Source organism: Cynocephalus volans, chromosome 2 (assembly GCF_027409185.1).
Source record: "Cynocephalus volans isolate mCynVol1 chromosome 2, mCynVol1.pri, whole genome shotgun sequence".
NCBI lineage: Eukaryota > Metazoa > Chordata > Mammalia > Dermoptera > Cynocephalidae > Cynocephalus > Cynocephalus volans.
This window is the reverse complement of record NC_084461.1, coordinates 190495458-190510032: the sequence shown is the minus strand read 5'-3', so window position 1 is coordinate 190510032 and position 14575 is coordinate 190495458. Positions and strand designations below refer to the sequence as shown.

Sequence of the window (14575 nt, the reverse complement as noted above, 5' to 3'; positions counted from 1 at the left end):
TTAATAGGATGATGAGGAAAGTCAGGCAGAGAGGTGGGGCATGGGAAGAGCGTCCCGGGCAGCAGACATCGTCCAGGAAGGCTGGAGTGTGTGGTGAGGGCAGAGGTACTGACTAGAGATGAGACTGAAGGGGCCATGTCCAGCCAGGCAGTGTGAGTCACATCTAGGGTCTGGACTTGGCAGAGGGCAGTGGAGAAACACGAAAGAGTTTTAACAGGGGCAGCATAGAATCAGACTCAATTTCTGCTCCATCTATTTAAGGCTCCCTGTTTTCAAGAAGAGCCATGAGATTCTAAACCAAATGAAAGTTCTTCTAGCCAGGGTTTGTTTGTTTGTTTGTTTGTTTGTTTGTTTGTTTATGTATGTAGGTATGTATGTATTTATTTACTTAAGTTTCTGGTGCCTGGCCAGTATAGGGGATCCAAACTCTTGACATTGGTGTTACAAGATGGCACTCTAACCAACTGAGCTAACTGGCCAGCCCCTAGCCAGGGTTTAAAACAAGCAGTTCAGCAAAGCCATGTCAGAAACTTACTGGTGAGAAAGATGAGGTAGCTCCATGGCACGTGCTTGGCGAAGAAGTTCCCACCTGTAAGACAGAGAAAGAGCAGCTCAAGAGGTGAGCCAGGTATGCTGGCCAGGACACAGCCAGTCCCCCTGCTGGGCTCACCTTTCAGCATGTATGTCTCCACAAGGATCCAGACCCCGTTGACTGCCACCACCAAGTCTGAAATAGACAGGCCCATAAAAGACAGAGAAAGGACTGATGGACTTGAAAATATACAGGTAGCAGCTGCAGTCCCTGATTAACCTTCGGGAAGCTCTGGGGGATGGGGAGCATGGGGTGCCACACGCTTATTTTATGGGGAATTTCTGCTCAGTGCTCTTGCCACAGGAGCAAAATTAACCAGTGGTTTCACCTAGAAACAGCTACGAATTTCTAAAAACATCCTCTATGTCACTGTAGGGATACCAGTGAAGAGGTACAGATTACTCTGATTTGGCGTAAAAAATGGACAATATACAAAGGGTTCAAGTATATTTGTTTTCCTCTAGAGCTATCTAATTTTAAAATGACTGGGGCTGAGCCCATGGCTCACTCGGGAGAGTGTGGCGCTGGGAGCGCCGAGGCCGCGGGTTCGGATCCCATATAGGGATGGCCGGTTTGCTCACTGGGTGAGCGTGGTGCTGACAACACCAAGTCAAGGGTTAAGATCCCCTTACCGGTCATCTTTTTAAAAAAAATAAATAATAATAATAATTTTAAAATGACTGCATGAACTATTTAGCAAAACTGCATATGCATTTAGCCTTCCATCTAGCAATCCCACTTCTAGGGATCCATCCCAATGATGCACTAGCAAAAATACATGGAGATATGCATGCATCTACTTAATGGTTTTTTAAAAATGGAAGGATAAACCATAATAAAAATTGCCCATTGGGGAAGGGACGAGGATGTAAAGTAAACTTTCTTGAATACACTTTGTTTTGTAAATCTGACTTGGAACCATATAAACATTTTACATAATTATAAAACAATCTTACATGTAAGAAGCAATCCCTAACAATCAAAATAACATGAAATAAAGAAACTCAAACGTAAATCCGGTTGGTGAAACACCCACAGGGAGAGGAACTATTCCAGGTGACCTTAAAACACAGCAATCTGGGTTTTTCTGAAGTTTTTTGGCAGCTGGTCAGTAAAAAACACAATAATCTGAATGCATACCCTGGAGTAATGTTTCTAGTGCAGATTGCACATCCCTAATTCAAAAATCTAAAATCTGAAATGCTCCAAAATCTGAAATTTTCTGAGCACCAACATGATGCTCAAAGGAAACACTCATTGGAGCATTTAGGATTTCAGATTTTTGGATTAGGGATGCTAGCTGGTATGTAGTATTCTGCAAATATTCCAAAATCCAAAAAAATCAAAATCCAAAATGTTTCTGATCCCAAGTATCTTGTATAAGGGATATTCAACCTGTAATTATATTGTTGGGATTATGTTGGGATTGTTATTGTGAGGCTGTGAGATAAGCAAGTAAGTAACCGTGTTAGTGTTGTTGGGAACCTGGATTTTAAGATTGGGAATCTAGTTATGTAAGATTGATGAAGTAGGTAAAAATCTTGTAGTCCTGAATTTGAAATATCAGGATAAACTCACAAAATAGTTTATCATTAAAAAAAAAACAAAATCCTATCCCTGTCCATGGAAACAACTAGATACAATACCAGTCCCAAGTAATGAAAACCCCTTACACTTCAGATTGTGGTCTCCAAACACCAATTCCCACTAAAAGGAACCAGAGCTCCTTGGAAAGAATGAATCTGATCAAGCCTCTAAATTACCACTGTGCAAGAAAATTTTCTGTGATGATGGAAATTTTCTTATCTGTACTGTCCACTGATGTCATTAGCCATCTGTAGCTACTGAGCACTTGAAGTATGACCAGATAACTGCATTTTTTATCTTACTTAGCTTAAATGTAAATAGCCACAATGTGGTTAGTGGCTACCACATTGGATAACACACCTCTAGATAAACTACCAAATTACAGGAAATAGCACAGAAGAACATGCAAAAGTAAGACTAAAGGACAAATAAACCTGTTTCTTCAACTAAATATTGCAAGAGGAAGAAATGGGACGGAAGAGGAGCCTATAGATTAAAACAAACTTAAGAGACATATGAACCAATTGCATTCTGTGGTTCTGGAATTTGCTTCTAAAAACTCCAGGACTAGAGAGGGCATCACAAGCTGGAGTGTGGGTACAGACGAACAAGAAAGACTGGCATGAGATGGTAACTGTTGAAGCTGGCTGATGGGCACATGGATGCTCATTATCATCTTCTCACCACTTTTATACATGCTAGGAATTTTCTACAATAAAACGTCAAAATTATGACTGCAGGACTAATCTCTTGCCTCTCCACCTTCTAGAACAGCAAAGGACTCAGGAGGAAAGGGGTCTGGAGCTCTGATATTTCACACTTACACATGAAATACTGGAAAGCCTTGGACTTCACAAGCATATTAATTCCTATTTGAAGAGAAGAAATGTTAAAATAGAAAATTTCATACCCAGTCCCCTATGACATACTTCATGCATGTAGGCAACCTGGGTATTTATGCCTGGGGTGAAAAAAGGAAGGCCTACTCTAAGAGTGACACCCACGCTTCTGCTCAGTCCCCAGACAAGACTGCACCGACAACAGCTGCTCTGCAGACAGCCTAGGCAACCCAGAGCCAAGACAGCACAGGACAGAGCTTTGCTGGCCACTGCTGAAATGTAAACTGCTGCTTGCCTCGGCCTGGGACTGTTTATTCACCCACTTGAGTGACTATCATCCCATTGGAATGAAAAACCCTTTAAAAATGATGGAGTAACAGCTGTGCCCAAGGGCCTAGCTGAGGGAGAAATCACATAATAGAATATACCATCTTTACTCTTGTTTATAATGGCCCAGACTCAGGCTTTTTGCACAAGAAATTCCCTCACAATACTCTTCGTGTGGAACTTCTAAACAGCCATTAAACTAAGGGGCAAATGTTACGTAAACAATATGAGTACCCAATTTAAAAATTTCAAATTTTATAATATGTTAGCATTATGCAAGGGGACATAACATATCCTGCCATAGGAGGGTAAAAATAAATTAGATGAAAAGGCAGGTTACAGAACAGAATATATAATGTAATCCTACTGTTGTTTTAAAAATGCACAGAAAAATAACTAACAGAAGGAACCTTATCAGAGAATTAACAGCAGTTATCTCTGGGTGGTAAATTTTTTTTTTTTTTTTTTTGGTGGCTGGCCAGTATGGGGATCTGAACCACATTTTCATTTTCTCCTAATTATCTGACTTTCTAAATTTTCTTCAAAAAGTATCTATAGATTTTGTATAAAAAAATAAAAATCAACAAATGTCTTAATTTGGTTTTTAATTCACCAGAGTCCTTCCCAGTCCAGTTCCTAACACTCTCTGTGCCTTTTCACATTCAGACATACACACACACACTCACCCCCTCTGAACATACTCCTCGAATGCTTATCTGTGGTCTCTGAAAACCTCCATCTGTCCCCAGCTGCCAAGACATCATATTCAGGTCAACCCTACCTTTGAAGATGAGGAACGCAGTCCTGGGAAGCTCATCAAACCAGTGCTCTCTGTTTTTCTTTGTCTGGCAAGAACACAGGCCACGGGAGAGAGAATGTCAGTGCCAGTGACCAGAATCTTGCCCTGGGGCCAGGATGCTGGCTTTCCATCCCTGCTCACCCCACTAAATTGGGGAACAGTGTTAACATTCAGAAATGTAAGTGAAAACACAGACAGCCAGTGTTTACTGGGCATTTACAACGTGCTGTGCACACGCAGTATTTTCATATAATCCCCAAAATAACTCTGTAGGCAGGAATTATTATTATCCCATTTCACAGGTGAGACAAGCCTTGGACGGGTTCGATAACTTGACTGAGGTCACAGAGTGATTAGTCACTGTGATTAGACACCACATGGCAAACATAAGGGCAAATGCAGGAGCCATCTGGTATCCATGAAGTGCACGGTGCCAAGCTGAGAGCTGTTCTAGCAGGCAGAGAGCTGGGCCTCAGGGGGCCTCGATCCTCACCACCCCACTTGGGAGTCCGTCTGCCCACTCCCTCCCTGGTCTCATAGGGGCACTCACCTTCCACTTCAAAGCGGCAACTTCATAGATATCATAAAAGTCGTTTAGGCTGGCAGAAGCAAAATGAAAAGGGAAAAAAAAATCAAAACAAGTTCCCACTGAGCTTCCTTTCTCTCACTCACCTGCCTGTGGTTACCTTTAAGGGATGAGAGTGGCAGGAGAGGAGGGGATTCTTGGAGTCCCAGCACATCAGTGCTCAGGGTACCCTTACTGCAGTTGCTTTGATCTCCTCTGTCCTTGAGTTACTACAGGCACTTAAGCCACTTAGTCTATATTTACTACTGACAGTTTCAATCCCCTTGGAGAGGCAGCCCTTGAGTACTATAACTCCTAGATGGACAGAAACTTAGCCTCTTCGAGCAGAGGACTTAATGGAACTGGGACTGTGAGTTGGGTCTGAACAGAGCTCGCTCATCCTCACCTCTACAGCAGGTCTGCTTCCTTTTGAATCGACAGTTTTGGTCATCAACAGTCTAGAAGATCAGTGCTGCCTGTGAAGATCCCAGGATCGGTTCTTTGAGGCTGTGCCAGGTGTGTGGGGGGCATATGTGTGTATTCATCCCTCTCTGTCCACCTGGTTCACCCTACCCCACTCAGGGTTCAAGAGCAAGCAGCCTGGATGGTTCATTCCATGAGCCAGGTTCATGTTCCTTTTTTATGAAGTCAGCATGAATTGGATTGGTGCTGGACTTTGGTTGCTTGCAAAAGGAATCCTGACTAATAGTTTACACGTCTAAGAATCTCAGTGAAGAAAACAAAAGTCTCTAACAAGCTGCTTTGCCTCATATGCCTCAGCTCCCTCAGTAAATATACCTTGTCTGGTCATGCTGTTCTCACCTGGCTGCTTTCACCTAGCATTGGCTCTTACCTGAGCAGAGGTTTGCTGCTCTGATTCAGGGCCTTGAAAGTAAGATAGCGCTCCCTGGCACTCATCCGGGGCTTATAGAAGCGCATCAGGCCTTCAAACTGCCTGTAGGAAATGCCAGCTGGCCTCTGGGGGGAAAGAGAACAATGTGGAAATACAGAACCACATTGTCCCCTTCCCTTGGGGCAGCCACTCCAGGTGCCCAGCACAAGGGATCCCAGGGCTCCTACTCTTGTTCTCCAAGAGCAGGCCTCCTGGTTTTTAAAGTTGCTGACCATGCCATGCTTAGGGGCTGCTCTGGGCAAGGGAGGGAGAACAAAGACCAACCCTCTCCCTAGCCCTGGCCTCCACTCCTACTCCTCCCTACCCGATGGCTGATGAGCAGGTGGTAGGCATGCTGGATGGCGGTTCGCTTATGCAGCAGCAAAGACTTGAACTTGCGTTTCTCGATGTCATTGAAGGTGTCGAACACCACGGCCAAAAGCTGTGAGGGAAAAGCATAGAGCCCTGGCTCCCCTACATGGCAGGGCTCCAGCAATAAGGGGCTCATCTTCTGCCTCTCCAGGCAGGGCTTTCATCCAGCTACCCCAGAGGGGGCCTTGAGGAGACCCTCTCACCTGCACCTTGTGGTGTAGGAAGTTTGTCTCCAAGTCTCAAGAGAGGAAGGCCATGCTTGCCACTTGTATTTCTCTATTCAGATGCATGGAAACATTGTTTTCAATTTTTCCCCAGGATCCTCTGTTCTCCATGACAGCCTGTCCCTGGCTGAGCAGGGTACAAGCCAGGGTAGGAGAAAGTAGCAAGAGGAACACAACTGGGTTCTAAGCCCAATTCAGCTCAGTCCAATGGCCAAGGAGGCTGTGTGCCCATCCTGTGCCGGCTGCCTTTCCAGCCTCAGAGTAGGAAGGAGCATAGTTGTGCCCAATGCTTCCTCCTCTTTGTGGGTCACAGCTTCACATGCGGCCCCAGATATAACGGGAATGAGGAGGCCTGCACTGAAGGAAATAACATTCTAGAATTGCCTAATACCAAAGTTAGCTTATTAATAACACAGTCTGAATTATCAGAAGGGGGTGGGAGGGCAGGGGCAGGATTTGAAAGAATCCTTTTCAGAAACATGTTCTTTGTTTTTCAAAGTACTTTGAGGGAAACTCTCTTGTCCTTTCTACCCCTTCATATTGGTCCTGCATTTTTTTCCTGTAGATCAAAGGTCAGCAAATTTTTTCTGTAAAGGGCCAAAGAGCAAATATTTAAGGCTCTGAAGGCCAGATGATATCTATTGCAACTATTCAACCCTGCAGGCATATCAACGGTATCATGAAATCAGATACAGACAATATGTAAACAGATGGGCATTGCTGTGTTCCAATAAAACTTTATTAATAAAAACAGAGTGGGGATGGATGTAGCCAGTAGCTCTAGTTTGCTGACTCCTGCCGTAGATTTTCTAAATATATTACAAATTAAAGCAAATACAGAGAGGTATCCAACAGATTTCTTTTTTAGTTCTGAGGAACTAAAAAAAGAAAATATCTTCCTTTTTAAGTCTTCGATTTCTTACATTTTACAAGTCTACCCCTGAGAAAGTGTTTTCCATTTTTATACTGGGTCTGACTGTGTTGATCGTTGTAGGAATGCTCTTCAGAAGTATAAAAATAAACACAACACTTGATCAAAGCCTCTCACTGACAACTCTGCACTGATGTGTGGTCTCAGCATGGCCTAACAGTCTAGTGTCAGATGCAATCTGCTGATGTCAGGGAATATTTTCGGTGGCCAGCCAAGCCTCTGCAAACACCTCCTAAGTTTTGAGTACACAGGGGCTTTACATTCTCCTTACTGGAAAGTGTTCTATGTTAGATTTTCTGATGGTTCATAATAAATAGGTAGAAATACATGAGACGTTCCTGGCATGTAGGTACAACAGGACAGAGTGTTAAGGGGCCAGCATAGCCCCACCACTCCAAGCTGTGCAGTTGTGGGCAAGTCACTCTATCAGTCTGACCCTCAGTTTCTTCCTCTGTAAATTGAAAATCATAATCATAACTGAATCTCCAGGGTTGATGTGTTAAATCATTTCATATATAAAGCACTTTGCATGGTACCTGTCTAAGGTTTAATAAATGCCAGCATTTACAGTTACCATATGTTTGCTGTAAGAATGAAAATGTACCAGTGTAGCCTTGGCTTAAATTTAGCACTACCAGCAGCAGCAGCACTAACCCAGGAAGGCTACTCCCACTGCGAACCAGCTGAATTCCTCAAATGTGGATGGTATATTCCCCAAAACACCATACTTGACTATGAGTCTGAGCCTTTCTGCCCCAGAGTTGTGCCCTGAGAGGCTGATGGCAGTACCGACTTCTCTAGTCCCATGGTGCCCAGCACTGCATGGGCTGGAGCAGGCTGCTGCAGAAGAGCCTGAAGCACGTCCACTTACCAGGTTCATGATGAAGTACAGCTCGATGGAGAGGTACACAATGAAGAAGACGCAGGACCAGGGGTTCCGGGAGTAGGAGGGCATCATCACATCTGGGAAACTGCATTTGTAGAGGTTACCCGCCAGGCCCTGTGGCCGTCTGCCCCAAGCTTCTTGAAGAACACGGCTTACAAAGGACAGCTCCTTCTTCTGCCTTCCTAGCCTCCATCCCCCCTCCCCTACTCTCGGTCTCTGGGCTTCAAGCTTGCCACACCAATCCCATCTCTCAATAGCACCCCAAGCACCTCTCTATGTTGAGATCTGGAATATACTTTGCTATAAAGAGGGGAAGACGCTGGTGCTCCAGCAGAGGGTGGAAGGCAAAGCGGAGTCCACACTTACTTGGCTGTGGTCAGAAGCACAAACAGACTGATGATGCTGTTCTCCAGGGTGCTGAAGTACTAGAAGGGAAAAGCAGTCAGAGGACCACACTGAGGCCAGGCTGAAGGCACAGCTGCCAGGAACAGGCTGTGATGGGTCATCACCAGCTCACCACCCTCCCCATCCTCCTCCCAAGGAATCCCTGAGGGATGGCAGAGGAATGCGCATTCCAGAGACCTTCACCTCCCTGAACTAGATGCTTCTAGCAGAAGCAGACTACTGACTTTGGCGGACTTTTCCCAGGGAGTCATGTTTGGGTGATTAGCTTGGCTCTCCTGCGCTGTTCTTCTGCCAAAACCTTCCAGGGTTCCAAACCTGATCCTGGAAACATCCCTCCAAAGACAGGAAAGGGGATTCCCTCAGCACTTAAGGAAGGAAACAACTCAAGTCTGAGTGATGGAGAACTTTCAGTGCCATAAACTATGATACAAAACCAGGCAGGGCCCTTACTAATATGGCTTTAGAGGCATTCGAGCCATCTTGTCTGGGGGAAAAGCCCTCCCATAAAGGAAGAGACAGACAAACATGTCCACTACTTACGGGGTCTGAAGGATTAGGGGAGAACAAGTAGAAACCTAGAGGGTGGTGGAAAACAGACAAAAAAGGGTTAGAGCAGAGGACCCAAACCCAGGTGCCAAAAGGACTGGACAAATAAATGTAAATGAGTACAGTGGGCCAAGGAAGAGCAACAGGGAATGGTGGGGACTGTGGCACCTTGGACAACATGTTCTTTCTAAAGGGAGCAGGGGCTACTGGGCACCAGATGCCTACTGCCATGTGGGAATGTGCCTGAGTACTGTCAAGTCTCTTCTTAAAAAAAAGGCTGGAAATCTGGATTTTTGTGTGAAATCTAACTGTAAAATGCTGGTTCAAAATTTTCAGACCAAATGAAACACATCTATAGGCTAGATCTGGAACCCAGATGGCTGATTTGTAATCTTTGGTTTTGAGAACAAGTAAAATTCCAAATGGGTCTTATTGTTCCCCTGCAGACAAGTTTCTGAGGTGGGATCATTCATTTCCTCCTTCCTGGAATGGGCTATTCCTGAGTCTTGAAATTCTGAGTGGGAAAAGGAAGAAACTCCACCCTCAGGGGAAATCTGCCGCTGGAGAAGCACAAATGAAATTCTATCCAGAGTAGGGTAGAGGGTCAAGGAAGCAGGTACCAATGGCTCAGGACAGGGCAGTCATGAGGGCCTGGGGGAAAGAGAAGTCCAAGTGCTAGTGCTGGCCTTAGAGTCAGGGCCGTTTAGTTCCACTCTCTTCGCCACCTGAGGAACCTTAGAGAAAGGACCTCAGCTTTCCTAGCCATGTGCTGGGACCTCCACCATCTAATGACTGTGAACATGAGGGAAGACCTCCTCGGCATGAGAAAGGCTGTGCCCCTGCTTTGTATCTCCTGAAACTGAAGGGTGCAGATCCTGAAGGTCTAGGTATGTGCTTAGAGAAACTCTCTGGCATGTACACAGGAAGCACACAAGCATGTTCACTGCAGTGAGATTTGTGAAAAGAAAACTGTCCAATAGAACAGATCGTAAGTTTTAGTATATTCGCTATACTCCGGTGAAAATGAATGAACTCCAACTACAGGTATAAACATGAATAAACTTTAAGAACATAATGTGAAGCAGAAGAGCATCCTGCAGAAGGGTACACAAACATTATGTGACCATTTATATACATTTTTAAATATGCAAAGCAACACCATGTTATTTTTGCTTAAGGACATGTAAACATGAAGTAAAAACAGAAAGACACGCATGGGAATGATAAGCTTAGGACAGAAGGTACCTCAGGGAGGAGAGAGGGAACTGAGATCAAGAAAAGATACAAAGGTGGCTTCTCTGTTATTTCTAATACTGCATTTCCTAAATTGGATGGTGTCTATGGGTGTTTATATCATTTTTTAAACCTTTCTGAGTTTCTAAAACTGTCAACATAAATTTTTCTTCAACTGTGAGCTTGCTTTTAGAGGCCACTTGGGTCCTGGGGTGCAGGAACTCACCGAGGATGGCGAAAATGATCATGAAGAATAGCAGCAGCAGGAGGATGTCCATGAAGGGTGGCAGGGACTGGAAGATCTGCCGCAGGTTACTGGGGAGAAAGGTGGGCCAGGTGGAGGGAGGCGCCAGCCTGGGCTGTCTGGGACTCCTCAGTGGGGGATGCGCTTGTCGAAATGGGGGTCTGGTGCTCCTGACCTGGAATACTACATCCCATTGCACCCTGGCAAGACATCATACTTAGTTTTTCCTAAAGTGGCTTGAGACCCCCATTCAGTGGGTTGTGGGAAAGACTGAGCAGGTGTAGCACACACAGCCACTCCCACCTCGTGACAGAGCCCAAGCAGGTGAGCGCCCTGAATGAAGAGAGGAACGAAGCAGCAGAAGGCCACTGCATGGCCTTGGGAGTAAAGGTTAGACTCCACGAGCAGCATGTGAGATGCATGAGACATTTCAGGGCCACGTGGTCCTGGGACACTTGTTTCCAGCTCTGAGGATGGGTACAGAGAGGTAAATTGCTAGCCCATTCTCATCAACAGCACACCAGCCAAGAAACTTCCCAGATGGAATCTCCAAAAATAAATGTAACTCTAGGCTTGGTTTGGTTTGAATTCAGCCTTGGTGGAGGTATCACAGAGCCTGTGCAGGTCACGTGGACTCTGCTGAGCTGCCTGCCTGCTTTAGGCTACTGCTGCTGCTAGTGTATTTGGACAGATAATGTGCTCAGAGAGAAGCCAGCTCCAGAAGGCTGCAAGTAAGATGGGAAAGAGCCCTGGATTCAGAGTCAGAAGACCTGAACTTCAGCAGGAATAGCACCTCTCCCCTCTGTGTGGGCGAAATGGCAGAGGGAAAATGAGCATGTTTATATTCTACCAATGTGTGGGATCGACCTTCTCACTAACTGACACACAGGGTCCTGCTCCACCAGCCCAGAAGTTCAGGCCATGGCATGATAGCGACCGTCTGACCAGCTCCTCCCCCAGGCCTTACCGCCGGACACCACCGCAGTACCGACAGTCCACCAGGAAAATGCAGCGCAGCGCCCGGGTCACCCGCACGTGGGATGTCTGCCGTACCAACACCACGATGGCCTCAACAAACTGCACCACCAGCACACAGGTCTGAGGGCGGCAGGCACAGAGCACTGTCAGCTTCCCCGGCCTAGGCCCCTCCTGAACACTTGGAACTGAGGGCTGGGCTGGAGAGGTCCCTTCCTCTCCCGCCACCTCTCTCTGACACCTCCCTCCAACATCAGGCGGTCCTGGAGGAGGAGGAGAGCAGCCCAGCTACCGGCACAGATGTGTGGCATCAGAAGAACGAACCCAAGGGGGATGCTCCCAGCAACTCATCAACAGCGTCCACTGCAGCAGAACTGCCACTCTGCCTGCCCTCAGCCAGCAGCCCTCCCTATGGCTCTCCCCACTCCACCATGAAGCCGCCAGGGTCTGCAGTTCGTTTTCACCTCCACTGGCTTGGGTACGTTCTCCCAGACAAGTGTGCATGGTCTTCTCATGCAAAGTTCCACCCTGACCCGGTCCTACTCAGGCCACTCTCTGTTGCATAAAGAAGGTGGACAACACTAGCGACCAGTTAGCATGGGCATGGAGGCTGGACAGAACTGGGTTTGAAACCCATCTTTCTGGGTTTAGATACCATTCTCTTCCATCTGGCTGAATGTAAAATGGGGAGACCAACACACCTGCCTCAAAGGTGACCATGCCAGTACCTGACATGTACTAAATGATGAATCACATTAGCTATTGCTGGCATCACCAGGACATCTGAGGCAACTGGCAGGGCTGGAAGCATGGTGAGGACAAGGACTGTAAGTCACACTCCTGAGTGCAAACTGGACCCATGGGGGATTTTGAATTAAACCAAAGATAGAGGTTTGAAGGTGACATGGGAGAAAATGCTGTAAGGAGATGGACAATGGATGGACACATCACCTTGACCATGGTCCGTTTGTGCCGGATGAAGGTGTGGAGGCCCAGCCACCGTAACTTCATGCAGAGTTCAAACACCACCACCATCAGGGCAAACAGCTCCAGGGTGGCATGGACCTGCAACCAGAGGGTGTGAACACATGTCATTGCCAACTGGTCCCCGGCCACCTCCCTCTTTGCCCCACCCCCTTCCAAGACCTGGAAAACTGCCCCAGGACCCCTTCCACACACACACACCACAGTCAAAAACCTGGCCCTGGCCCTGGATTTGGTAATGGAGCTTTTCCCAGAATAACTAAGCATAAACTTAATACAGACATGCTGACCCATACAATGAAAAAATAATGAGGCTGAAGTTTAAAAAAAAAATAAAAAAGATAAAATTTTTTATTTAGCCTTGTTCCAGGAGGGATTTTATATAATTTACCAAAGACCCATAAAAGACACTGAGGAAGCATGAATTAGGGGCTTAAAAAACAAAAGTGAAGGGGAAAAAACACCAGAATTTAATTGAAAATCCAAGAGTCCAAGAGCCGGGCACAGTGGCGCAAGCCTGCAGTCCTGGCTACTTGGGAGACTGAGGCTGAAGGACGGCTTGAGCCCAGGAGCTCTGGGCTGTAGTGCACTATGCCGATCAGGTGTCTACACTAAATTGGGCATCAATATGATGACCTCCTGGGAGCAGGGGACTACCACAGGTTGCCTAAGGAGGGGTGAACTGGCCCAGGTCAGAAAGAGAGCTGGTCAAGAGTCCAAGAAACAAGGGCTGTCTCATTTGGCCATTGATAAACAGGGTGTGACCAACAGGGTGGCCAGATATGGACCATGAATGAACATCAAATCTAGGTGGCCCTTGCTCTCCAGGAACTCACTTCCCAACAGGGAAATAGAGCGCTTCTGGGAAACAGAAGGGGGAATTTCCTCCAGCTGTGGATGGGGAAGGCCTCCCGGGCACATGGACATTCCAACAGATTTGGCAGAGGAGCACGAATTGATAGGGTGAAGGGATGGGGAAGGAGGATCCAGGAGAGGGGCAGCATGCGGGGAGGTGTAGAGAGCAAAGAAAGAAGACCAGTTTGGAATGGCAGTGAGCTTTAGGCATGAAGAGGGACAGACAGGAAGGAAGCTGAAGAAGGAAAGCAGGGCTGAGGTGTGGAGGGCCTCAGAGCCCAGGCTAGATGGGAGCTTCCCTGACTCAAAGGCAAAGCCTTCCTTCCCTGCTTCCGCACCTCAGAAGAGGATAAAGTGCCTCCACAGGCTGCTCTGGCCCTGTACTGAGTGAGGGCTTGGCCTCAGAGTAAGAACATCTGTGGGGCTGGGGCCGCCCACAATACATTCCCCCACCTCCCACTGGTGACAACACCAAAAAAAAGGCATTCTTCGTGGTTGGAGATAGTGCGGTGGGGCTGTCCACTGGGTGCCCTGCCCACCTGTACCACGGTGTGGGCACCAGTCCTTGGTGAGGACAATGGGATGCTGCCCCTCCCTGGGATTTACTAGTGAGCAGAATCCCAGAGAGACTGGGTGAAGTACATTCATTCCAGTGGGGAAGCCCAGGCAAGACCACTGAGCCACTTCAGCTTCTATGACCACCTAGTGCCTCTCTGTTTTAAGTCTGTTTGTGGTGTCTACCTTTCCAGAACGTTCTATCTCAGGTTCTGTTGCTTGCTCCCAGCCACCCGTGCACTCACATAGATGCCAAGCCGGAGTGCAGGGACAGCGGGGGCCTCGCACAGGGAGAGCAGCAGCAGGAGCAGGGCCGTTGATAGCTCCATCAGGTAGAAGAGGTGGTTGTGTGCAAAGAGGTAGGCCGCCAGCGCTTTGGCATCCTTGGGGTGGGTGAAGAACTTGTCGTTATTCTCGCCTTCCTGAAAAGACAGGAGCAAGAGATGAGGGCATGAGAGCCTTGAGATGATCAGCATGAGATGAGCCATGGGCAGGGAGGAAAGGGAAGCCTGGCGCAGAAAAGGGAGATTCAGGCCAGAGATGGGAGGTGATGGAAATCAAAACTATTATCTTCATGAAACCACACATGGTCGGTCTCACCCCTGCCTATGGAAGGGTTAAAGAGACTAGCTACTTAAAAACCACTTGGAGGAACCAAAGAATAAAAAAGTCATGAGATGAGGTAAAGAGAAGCAGGCAAGCCCAATCCCCTAAGAGGCCAAATGCCCACTCCAGAAGTGTCCAGCAGAAGGTAAAGGGCTTGG

At 47.0% G+C, this 14575-nt stretch overlaps 1 protein-coding gene across 4 annotated transcripts in view; it reads right to left on the bottom strand.

Moving 5' to 3' along the window:
• Positions 1–14575, bottom strand: part of TPCN1 (two pore segment channel 1) — a 62866-nt gene that overhangs the window by 12228 nt on the left and 36063 nt on the right. For all 4 annotated transcript variants that reach the window (XM_063086921.1, XM_063086923.1, XM_063086922.1 and 1 more), the window contains exons 4-17: positions 14057–14233; positions 12369–12482; positions 11410–11540; positions 10425–10513; positions 8960–8994; positions 8381–8439; positions 8000–8099; positions 5927–6043; positions 5563–5687; positions 4695–4743; positions 4127–4190; positions 3004–3048; positions 671–727; positions 536–589 (exon numbers count right to left, since the gene is read on the bottom strand). In XM_063086921.1, coding sequence (XP_062942991.1) covers positions 536–589; positions 671–727; positions 3004–3048; positions 4127–4190; positions 4695–4743; positions 5563–5687; positions 5927–6043; positions 8000–8099; positions 8381–8439; positions 8960–8994; positions 10425–10513; positions 11410–11540; positions 12369–12482; positions 14057–14233 — 1216 coding nt within the window. The remainder of the gene's footprint in view (positions 1–535; positions 590–670; positions 728–3003; positions 3049–4126; positions 4191–4694; positions 4744–5562; positions 5688–5926; positions 6044–7999; positions 8100–8380; positions 8440–8959; positions 8995–10424; positions 10514–11409; positions 11541–12368; positions 12483–14056; positions 14234–14575) is intronic.